The following is an 11,266-nucleotide window of genomic DNA, read 5'->3' as shown; positions in this document are numbered from 1 at the left end:
GGAGAGCACCTGGCTCCCAAGGCGTTTCCAGTCAGTGACTGAATGGTGTGTAAAGTGTGTGTGTGTGTGTGTGTGTGTGTGTGTGCAGTACAGAGATAAGGGTTCAGGACTGTTTTTACCCCAGACAGAAGTTCACAGCAAAAAATATTGACTGAGGGTTTCTTGGTGCTGGGAGGCACTGGCATGTCACAGGTGTGGTGGCATCTGTGCTCAGGGGCTTCGACTCCCCTTTTGTCATCCATTGGTTGAGACTCTCCTTAGTAATTGTCCTCCTGCCCTTTCTCCCAGGGCTTCCCACGGCCAATGCCATGAATTCTACCAGCTCCCAGTGTTTGGTCACCCTGACGCCCTCCTTGTTTATTTGACCTGCCCTTGTAGTTGGGGAATTGATTTTCCAGGCTGCATCAGCACAGCGACGTCTTTCTCAGGTGCCTTCAAACATGGATCTCCGTGCACACGCTGTTCTTTGAGGTACGTTTCTAGGAGTAAACTCGCCGGACCGGAAAGCGTGCCTGCCCTTGAGGCTTGTGGTGTATACCGCCCCCAGAAAAGATGGTTCCGATTTGGATCAGGTTTTCAAACCATTCAGGGTGGGGCAAAAGTGGGTTTAGAGTTGTTTGTATGGAAAATAATACAGCAATTAATCAATAGAATACAAGAATAAGCTCTGTTTCACATACTCACAACTGTAAACCTTTCCCCCCACCCTGTCTTGTCGATGTGTAGCCCAAGCAGGGAAATTTACAAGGGGTATGTATCAAGAATAGAGACCCCACATCCCTGAGAAGATGACTGTTCACGTTAGGGTTTGTCACTTCCCAGACATTCCCATGAGGCACAGTAAAGATATATGCATGCTACATGTGATGTGTGTGACATATTTATATACGTGCATATTAAATATACATTATGTTATACTAATTATGCTATAGGTATGTATACACCCACAGTGTCTGTGTGTCCCCAGGGAGAGAGAGGCTGAGGCGGGTCACGTTTCTCCACCCCTGCTCCCAGGAGACCCTGCCACACTGCCACCTGTGTGACCATTATCGCTCCTCTTGGTATCTGTACCAACCAAGACTTTGAAAAAAAAAAAAAGCTTCACTTTTTAAAATGTGAGTTGGAAAGAGAATAGAATTCTTCTTTCCATTGTCCAAATATAAAATTATAACACCAGATGTGTCATTTTTGCTTGTGCGCACCTCCCCAGACATGCTGCTGTGTCTGCTGACCACCTGGAAGTTAACTGGGTTTGTTCGAAAGTTGACACCTTCGTCTCCCTTGTTGGAATGGGTTTTCTCTGGCAGGGGGGCTGGGCGGGGCCTTCAGGGGGACAGTGGCAGGAAGGAGTGTGATGGGGAGAGGGGACTGAGATGCCGGGTTTGTCTGAAGAAGCCAGGGGCGGGGACAGGGGGTTCGAGGCCGGCAGGGAGAGCAGGGCTGGATGGCGGAGCCTTGATACCTGGCCTGGATGATGGGGCTGTGGGGGGAGGGCCGTGGGAGCCATAGAGGCTCCAGGTGGGGGCAGCTCATCCGTCAGTGAGTGCAGAATGGCCCGGAAGGAGTTCAGAGGAGAGACTGTTGCTATGGCAGATCATCTGGGGTTCTGGGGGCACCGCGCGGAGAGTGAGGCCACGCTCAAGGCGGGACTCCAAGCTCCACGTCCACCTGTGTTAGTTTTCTATGCTGTGTAGCAAGTTGCCACAAACAGAGCTAAAACACCATTTATGACCTTGCGGTTTCTGTAGGTCAGGAGTCTGGGCACCGCTTACCTGGGTCCTCTGCTCGGGATCTCACAAGGCTGCCGTCAAGGGCTCCTCCAGGCCGAGCCCCCCCACCCCACCCCCGGATCTCAGTGTCCCCTTCCACTGAGGGGGTGTGAGACCGTGCGCTCTAAGACTGAGGCCCTCACCAACGCCGGCAGTTCACAGCAAGGCCGTTGCTCTTCAAGGCCAGCAGGGCAGCATCCTTCTGCTTCGAACAGCCCTCTTTGAAGGGCTCATGTGGTTAGGCCAGGCCCACCCAGGGCAACCTCCCTTTTGAGTAAGTCCAAGTCAGCTGATTAGGGACCTTAATTACATCTGCGCCGTCCTTTGGTCTTTTCCCTATTCTCTTGGTCAGAAGCAAGTCAGAGGTTCTGCCTACACTCAGGGACCAGACTCAGAGGTGTGGCTGCCTGGGTTGGGGGTCACGGGGCTGTCCTAGCCATCAGGCCGGGACACCCCCTCTCCTTTCAGTTCTTCCGATTCCCCGCTGCCCCCACACCCCAAACTCAATCCCTTCCCACTTCTTCTAAGAGACAAACTGAGAGTTAAGAAGCTCTCAAACCCGTTTTCTCCAGCACTTGCACTGTGAAAGGAGATCCGGACCACAGAGCTTCAAGACCGGAGGACTGATGGGGCGTCGCAGCCGAGCTGGGGGCGGGGAGCTCACTCAGCAACGGGTATGGAAAAGACGAGTGCAGCTCTGGCTGAGGCACCGCAGGGGATGGAGAAGGGAAGCAAGTGCCAGTATGTCATCTGAGGGCTGCTTGTGTAGTTGACACTGTCGGAAGGCCTGCCTGTTGTAAGTTTCTCTCCCCGCGGTCAGTCACGTGGCAGACAGTGCGAAGACCGGCGCGTTGGGAGCCTCTATGAGGTTTAAACCATTGCCGATTTGGTGTGTGTCTTCCCAGATTTTTGGCGTTGCAGTGTGATAAACATCTGGGCATATGCTGCCCTCCACCCCCACCCCGTTTTGGATTATTTCTCCACGTGGGCTTAGATATGAAATTTCTGAGTGAGAGCACGCACACATTTTCAAGGCAGTTGGTGCATTTTCCACAAGGCTTGTGCTGATTTTCTCGCTGTGAGCCCTGCTGGTGGTCGGGGATTTGCTGATTTCTTTGTCTTCCTGGAGAAGGAAGGCTGCGTGCGTCTGGAGCGTGCTGCAGGTCGGGTGATCTGTGTGGGCAGGGGGCGGTGTTCTCCCTGCTTGGTGTCTGACAGAGGCCCACAGCGCCCTCCAGGGGCGGGTGGCGGTGGTGCAGGAGCTGGAGACACTCGGTTTGGTCCCCAGTTGGCGCTCCTAAGGTTCCAGGGCTCCTGCACCGCGTGTGCTGGGTTCCCTGGGCAGGGACAGTGCCAGTTCCCCCCAGGACGGGGAAGATTTTGACTTCCTCAGACTCCACTGCTCCCTGTGCTCCTTCGCCATAGACACACAAGCCCCCATTTGTGGAGAGTGACGTGGAAAGTTACTCCCGTTAAGGGGGGGCGGGGGAGCTGAGGACCAGAGAAATGCCTCGCCTATTGTAAAGCTCTGATCATCATTTCTCAGGTTTGGGGGTTCCCAAGAGCCAGACTGCCTTTCTCCCCATTTCTCTCTCAAATGAGGTTCCTTTATTGACCAAAAAGAAAAAAAAAGCGGATACAAAGGGAGACAGAGAAGCTTTGATTTCTCCCAGCCCGGGATGGGGCCTTGGGTACCTACCTCCCCCCGCGCCCCGCCCCCCGCCCCGTGGAAAGTTATCTCCCGGGCCTGGTGCCCAGGAGGCTCCCAAACGGCCCTGTAATTGGGGCTGCCGTGCAACAGCAAGGTTCGGATGTATTTTCTTTTACAGGGAGGGCCCGTGCGCCCCTCCCTCAGCGCCCCAAGCAACATGTGTAAACAATTAAGCGGGTTTGTTTTTTCTAGAGCACTTGGGAGGAAGTGACATTGACATACTTGCGCCCCACCGCAGGGCCAGCGCCTCTGTGGGAACCAGGCCCTGGCTTTGGCCAAAGCTGGCATTTTGGGGACCTGCCTTCCAGGCCCTCAGCAGGCGCCCCACCTCGCCGCCATTCCCCTTGACCCATCTCTGCTGCCCACCGCCTCAACCTAGCCAGCTTCGGGGCACCCACCCCAACTTTGAATTGCACAGAGCAAGACCAGTGGGCCTGTATCTGCGGGAACACTGTTTCAACGGAGGTGCCTGGGCGCTGGGCGCTCAGCCACTCGCTCGCTCGCTCCCGGTTCAGGGCTTTTGGGGGAAAGAGACATTCTGTGGTTGCCTGGAAGCTCCCTGCTCTGGGCTCCATGCCAGCCCTCGGCTGGTGCAAAGCCCCTGCCAGGTGGGAGGGGTCAGCTCTGTGTGAGGGAGGGCTCTACTCAGACCAGGATGGTCCCACTCCTGTCCACGTGGAAGGGCAACCAGTATCTTCCAGAGACTTCTAGCAGGCAGGTCTCCTTCGCAGGGTTTCTTCCTCCCCAGGCACTTCCAGGTGCCTAAGCCAGATCCTGGCCCCCTGGCCTCTGCCTTCTCCCCAGCCCATCATCTCGTCATCAACCCCCGGCCCTGCTGTGTCAGGGACATCTCCCCCATCTGCCCATCCGGCCCCCGTCTGGTCCAGGATGCTGTCACTCCTGCCTGGACCCCTGCCCCGGCCTCCACACAGGGCCCAGCACGCAGCTTCCTCCTGCAAACAAATCCCCTCCGTGGCTTCCCAGTGTCAGGGTGACATCCAGACTTTTAGACCTGGCCACACCAGTCCCACTTGAGCTGGCTCCCGAATCTCTTCGTTCCACACCAGGAGATCCAGCCCTGGAACTGCCCCGAAGAGACGGCTGCTGGCCTTCCCCAGGGCCTTCACACTTGCTTTTCCTTAGCCAGAAACACTGCTCTCCCTCTCCTCTCTGTTTGGTGAACTCTTCATCCTTCTTGGACTCCTCCTCCAGGAAGTCTGCCTGGATGCCTTAGACTAAGTTTGGGGCCTCATGTGCTGGGTGTGGCCTCTGTAGCCAGGGACCCTATGTCGTCATTCTCTCTGCTTTCTCCTCAGGGCCTGGCACAGAGTGACTGTTTCACAATATTTGTTCAGTGATTAATGGCAATGAAGGCCCAAAAAGCACTTGCCCGAGGCCGAGGCCACACCGAGTGAGAAAACGAAGCTCTGGCTGCATCCACGGGTACACCTGTCCAGGTGCAGTTCCCTCCCTGGCTCCAGCCTCGCCCTCTCAGTCAGGTGGGCCTGAGCCAGATCAAGATGTGAGCAGCATGGTCCCTCCCACAGCTTGGTGCCTCCCTGGTCCCCCTCGGTGCCCCCTTGGTGCTGAGTCCCAACCATCCAGCCACCAGGAAGTCACGCAGTGAGCATCCCCACTCACATCTGCACATCAGACGAGGGCCAAGCTCCGCCCCCAAGGACCATGTTTGCACAGTGGAGTTCCAGGTAGAGTACAAGGAAGGCCATCGAGAGGTGAATTGGGGGAGACTAAGGAGGGAGGGGTCCTCACCTCACTCATGGGTATAGTCACCACACTTCCTAAAACAAAAATGGGGACCCTCCCTCAAGCAAGGCTTTGTCACATGGCTTTGACCTGGTTGAGGTTGTCTAGATGTGGCCTGTAGGGCCCCCCCTTCGGGGGGCACTCTGAGGCTGTGTGGGCTGGCAGATTATAGAATAGTGACCCCATCAGGGCGTGACTACTATGTCATTGTGAGGGCTACCCAAACGAAGGGGCTGGTCATCTTTGCACGCTCAAGGGTCAGGGCGTGCTGTCCTATTTCCTGGGGGCTGGTTGAAGTTCCAGAAATGATCGCTACCTTCCCTGGAGGGCGTGCCCCTTAGAAGGGGTGGCGGAAGGCCGGGCGGAGGGGCTGGCTTCAGACCACTGCCTTCACCCTACAGTTTTCTGTAGCTCCTCATCATTGGTGTCACTGGCTAGTGGCACAGGTATCCTGCCACCTGCAAAAAGGTGGCTTAGGAGGCTGGGCAAAGCCCTTCTGGTGTCCTGGACCATTGGGACCACTCCATCCTGTGAGCCTGCCTGGGGCCTCCACTCTGTGCCCCAACTTCGCGGGCCATTTGCCCAGGCTCCTCCACAGTCAAAGGCTCAGAGGAGTTCCCCACTTTTTGTACTCACAAAAACAGGGGATTTCATTTCAGCATCTGCCCCATACACCTTCTGGCCAGTCCGTGGTCACCCATTGGCACCTTGCCTTAGGGCAGGGGGGTCACTCCCTGACCAGACAGGGGAGGGGTCCTCTTGCTCAGAGTCACTTAGACCCTGCATGTCCGCAGGGTCTGGGGCAGCTCTGTCCTCCTGTTCCTGTCCCCACCCTGGGGCTCTGTGGGATCGGGCAGGGCTTCATTCAGATGGAGACAGATGTGCAGACAGCTGGCCCCCCGGCCACTGTTCCGAGCCGGGCCCGGGGAAGTCTCCGGGGGCCCTGAATGGAGGCCCCCCAATTGGTTCGCTGCCCGTACCTGCCCTCCCACAACTTTTTGGGACTTAAACAACTTTTTATTTCTTAAAGACAAAAGCTATTTGGTTTTAATACACAAAGTAAATGAGGTCCTTGGTTAGCTCCTGCTCCACCTTCCAGCCCAAGGCCCCCGAGGGTCACGGGCTGAAGTCTCCAGCCAGGCTTCGGGCATCTCAGCAGCCTCTCCGTTCCAGGAGTCTGGGCTGGAGAGAAGGGCCAGGAGAGCCCTAGCCCCCGCCCCAGCCCCTCCTGGGGACAGGGACAGGAGAAGGTCACTTTCCTGCATGCCTGCCCTCTTTTCTGTTGCTGTAGACCGGGCAGGCAGCCAGGTCCCGACAGGGCAAGCAGTCAGTTCACAGTGGGCACTTGGCTGTGGTGCAGGCTGAACTCCTTGGCCTTGAGGCGGAGGCTGGCGATGCTGTTGGCCATGTTGACCCCTGGGGTTGCCGGGCTGGAGCCTCCAGGGCTGTAGGGTGGCACTGTACTGGGGGTGACATAAGACACAGGACACATTTGGTGTGGCTGGCGTGCTGCCCGGGGCACTTCTGGCTGTCAGTCCGGGACCCCAGCCTCCCCTGCCTCCCCTCTTCAGCTTGCTCTCCCAGGAAGCCTTCCCCTGGGGGGTGGGGGTGACAAGGGCTGCAGCATTTGGGGAGGAACCAGGAGCACCCACAGTCAGCACAGCAACATGGAGCCCACCCCTGTGGTGTGTGGACACTCCTCGCTGGACCAGGAGCTTCCTGAGAGCTGAGCCTGAGTCCCGTTCCCCCCAGTGCCTGCGTGGGATGCAGGTAAATGAACACACACCTCTATCTGAGGGTGCCTCTACATGAGTCTCCTGCCCCAGGTGAGGACGGGGCAGGGGTCGTTGGGAGAGATGTCAGGCGTCACTAGGACTCTGATCCCACAAGCTGACCTGCTGGATCTCGCCTTTGAGGAGACCAGGGCTCCAGCAGAGCTGATCACAGACTGAGGGGCACCACCTGGACTTGTGGGGAACCGATCCCTAGCACCCCCTCCCTCTTCTGCCTCAACCTGCCACCTTGGGCAGAGCCTTTTTTCCAGGTTTGACCAGCAGGAAATTGCCCCAGGACTTGGCTCTGGAACCCCCCTGGGTCCCCAGGATGGGGAGGCCATTCTTTCAGCCCCCCCCCGACCTCTGTTTCTGGCCAAGAGGGTGGGCACAGTGCCGGGGCTCTCTCGCCAGCCATCCTGCAGGGCGCCCAAGAGTGGCACAGGTTCTTCCCTTCCCCTGCAGACAGGCCTGGTCTTCTCACCCTTTCATACACTCACCTGCACATGAATGTGCGTGCACATGCACACTCCTGTGCACTCACAGGCACGCGTGTGCACACATGGGTGCAACACCCACACACATACTCACAAGCACACATTCACACACTTGCCCACATACCACCTGGCAGGCCCCCGGTCCAAGGGGCTCGTGGGCACAGTTCACAGGTTTCTTCAGATGCTCAGAGGATCCTGGGCCCTAACACACCCCTGTGGTCCCCTGGCTGAGACCCTTCCTTACCTGAGAGGGTCCCGGCTCTCACCTGTAGGGGGACGAGGCTGTCCAGGAGAGGTAATCCGGGCTCAGGGCGGTGGGCCGGGGAGCCACAGGCTGCTCAATGGCGGCCTCCTGGCTGTAGGACTTGAGCAGCGAGGCGGAGCGGTTGGCCAGCATGGCCCGCTCGTTGCGGCGGAACTTGGCCCGGCGGTTCTGAAACCAGACCTGGGGGTGGGAGGGCATGGGGAGCCGTGGGGAGCCGGCCGCAAAGGGGGCCCAAGTCCCTTCGAACCCAGCGTGTGCCTGCTCTGCTCCCAGCCCTGGACCGGCAGCTTCCCCTCTCTGGCCCCAGTGTTCCCACCTGTAAAGTGGGGGTGAGAGAGTGCTAGAGGGTGGGGTGACAATGGGGTGTGAATGGGTGACACTTGGCTGTTGTGAGGCTATCGCAGGAGAGAGCTGCATGCTGAGCTCTCAGCTCAGAGTTGGCACAGTGGACACAACACTTCATAACAGCTTTTCTTTATCAAAACTCTTTGTGGCAGGCACAGCTCCAAGCACTTTACAAATGTACCAACTCCTGTAATTCTCAGAACTCTGTAAAATAGATGCATGGGACCCTCATTTTACAGCGAGGCGCACCCAAGGCACAGACAAGTTACGTAGCTTACTCCAGGTCACACAGCTAGTAAGTGGCAGAGCTGGGATTTGAACCTCAGCCCTCCTGGCCTCAGATGTTCCTGCTCTTAAACACCTCAACAGGGGAAGTCCCTGAGCCAGAGCCAATGGTGACTGCACGGCCCCACGGAGGGCTGACGGATGGGCCGCCCTCACCTGCACGCGCGCCTCGCTGAGGTTGACACGCCGGGCCAGCTCCTCGCGCACGAAGGCGTCGGGGTAGTGCGTGCGCTCAAACACACGCTCCAGCGCTTGCAGCTGACTGCTGTTGAACGTGGTGCGGTTCCGCCGCTGCTTCTTCTTCCGCTTGGTGGCGCTTCCGCGCCCAGGACTGGGACACTCACCTGTGGGGGAAGAACCCGAGGGTTAGTAGAGCGGAGGCCATGGTGCGGTGGGTGTCCACGGTGCCCCCAGACCGGCCAGGCTGCTCTTGCGCCCGGAGGCGCCGGGAAAGGCACCCAGGCATCTGCCTGCTCAGCAGTTTGCACTGAGCTCTCCACTTCATCTCCCTCCACAGACGCATGCAAGGCGCAGGAGTGCCTCCCTTTGATTCACTCCTTCGTTCATTCTCCCGCTCGTTCATTCATTCTCCCACACACAGTCACCCAGCACCCCCTGTGTGGCAGGCTCGGTGCCAGGGCCCTGGGCTATATAATGGTGAGCAAAGCACCAGGCTCTATCCTGGGGAGCCAGGGGGCAGGCACCTGCTGCCATGAGGGACAACTACCTGGCCAAGGAGGGTCCAAGGACAGGGCGCGGGGGGGGGGGGGGGGGGNGGGGGGGCGGGGGGCGCGGGAGGGGGCGGTGTCCTTAGCACCTGGTCCAGGCTCTAGGGTGTGGTAATCCCTCCATCAACGTTTGTTGTTTAGTTAAAATGATATGCAATAAAGAGCAGTAAGAGTCACAGTTCAAAGGGTCCACTGCACCCAGGCTCCTTAGCACCCACAGATCACTGGGTGCCCTTGGGGACCCTACAGGTAGGTGCTGGATCCCCATCACTCCCCATTTACAGAGGGGAAGGGAGGAGGATGTTCAGCTACTGTTTCCACATTTAACTTTTATCCAGGGACAGAAATGCTGGCCCTTCATCCCCCGGGGGCTTGGCTCACTGCCCCCTCATCCAGGGAGCCCTCCCTGACTACCTAAGTCCACATGAAACCTCCTCCCCTTCACTACACTCCTCTGCCTCTTAGAACCAACACTGCCCTGTTCAACACTTCCTTGTGTGGCTGATTTTCTTACTAAAAATATATACATTTTAATAACAAGTAATGTCACTGCTTGTCCCAGAAACAGCTTCAGACAACGCAGAAGGGTATAAAGTAAAACCAGGTACACCCCCTCCCCAGCTTTATGCCGCTCACTGAGTTCCCTGAGCATCCTGATAACCAGTGTTTTGAACTTCACATCGGATAGACTGCTTATCTCCATTTTGTTTAGTTCTTTTTCTGGATTTTTATTCCATTTTTTCATTCGGGCCATGTTTCTTTGTCTCCTCGTTTTGGCAGCCTCCCTGTGTTTGTTTCTGTGTGTTGGGCACAGCTGCTCTCAGTCCCTGTCTCGGCAGTGTGGCCTGATGCAGCAGGTGTCCCGTGGGGTCCAGTGGCCCAGCCGCCCCTCCCACCCACGCTGTCACCCTTTTCTTTGGATTGTTCTCCGTACTTAACGTTTCCTCCTATTCTCTCCCTCCAAGTGTAGGGACCTGGTTCTTAAGTCGGTTTGGCTTTATGTTTCGGCCTTGCTTTTTGCAAATACAATGAATTATGCAGGATGTTTTCTCCCCCCATATTCTATCAAAAGGTAGCCTTCCACGCGCTACTCTGCTCTCGCTATTCCTCCCTCGAGATCTGTCCCAGGGGCCCCTCCATCCAGTGAGCAGAGAACTTCCTGGTTCCCCTTCACAGCCCCGGAGCCCTGGGGTGTGCCACTCACTGAGGACTATTCACGGGAGCCCTAGGGACGTGCACTCTCGTGCGTTCCGATCTTTTGCAAGCAAAAGAATGCTGCAGAGCATCTCTGTGCAAACAGAACTTTCTCTTTTCGCCTCTGCGTATTTGGGACAGAGTCCTGGAGGTGAGATTGCTGGGCCAGCGAGCACAATGCTGGATGTGGCCAAACACGCCAGCCGGGCAGGAAGGCCTATTCTGCCCAATTTGGTCAACCTTTGGGGTTTTAGTGCTTCCTTGTATTTTTGCTTCTCCAGTGACGCATTCCCTTTGTGTGTCCTGTGTTCTTCGCACAGTGCTGTCCGTTTGTTCAGCTGAGCCCCTAGAACATTCCAGGCACTGTAATGGACACCACTCACTGTCTGCTTTCAAACGAGCTCCCAGGTTGGCCAATTGGCTGACTGCTGAGCAGCCAGCGGATTCGGTCGGAGGATAAGTTGTTTCGCCAGCCTGGTGCCTGGTTCGTGCCAGAGGGAGAGGGGCAGGGGCGGGGCGGGGGGCGGGGCGGGGGGGAGGTTGAGGGTGGAGGGGCGGAGCAGCCAGGCCAGAGTCCGGGAGGGCGTCTGGGAAAAGAGGGCCTTACAATGGGGTCTGCACCAGCGGTTCTCAACTGAGGGCAATTTTGCCTTCAGGAGCCACCTGGCAGTGTCTGAAGACATTTTTTAAAAATCTTTTTTTAAAAAAACCCTAAACTTTATTAATTTCTAGAGTGAGGGAAAATGAGGGAGAAAGAGAGGGAGATAAACATCAATGTGAGAGAGCTACATTGATCAGTTGACTCTTATAAGGCAACCAAACCCGCAACCCAGGAATGTGCCCTGACCGGGAATTGAACCAGCAACCTTTCGCTTTGTGGAATGACGCCCAACCCACTGAGCCACACTGGTGAGGGTGAGACATTTTTGATTGCCA

General features: G+C 56.9%; 1 protein-coding gene across 1 annotated transcript in view; it reads right to left on the bottom strand.

Moving 5' to 3' along the window:
- Positions 1 to 6,224: 6,224 nt before the first annotated feature.
- The window catches only part of PRRX2 (paired related homeobox 2), a 39,320-nt gene continuing 34,278 nt past the window's right edge, over positions 6,225 to 11,266 (bottom strand). The window contains exons 2-4 of the mRNA XM_037036863.1: positions 8,565 to 8,752; positions 7,780 to 7,958; positions 6,225 to 6,707 (exon numbers count right to left, since the gene is read on the bottom strand). Of these exons, the coding sequence (XP_036892758.1) occupies positions 6,572 to 6,707; positions 7,780 to 7,958; positions 8,565 to 8,752 (503 nt within the window). The 3' untranslated portion in view covers positions 6,225 to 6,571. The remainder of the gene's footprint in view (positions 6,708 to 7,779; positions 7,959 to 8,564; positions 8,753 to 11,266) is intronic.

The sequence above is a fragment of the Sturnira hondurensis genome, unplaced genomic scaffold, assembly GCF_014824575.4.
Source record: "Sturnira hondurensis isolate 20B ecotype Veracruz unplaced genomic scaffold, ASM1482457v3 Scaffold0022908, whole genome shotgun sequence".
Classification (NCBI taxonomy): Eukaryota; Metazoa; Chordata; class Mammalia; order Chiroptera; family Phyllostomidae; genus Sturnira; species Sturnira hondurensis.
Note: the sequence above shows the minus strand (reverse complement) of the source record. Positions and strands in the feature narration are given on the sequence as shown.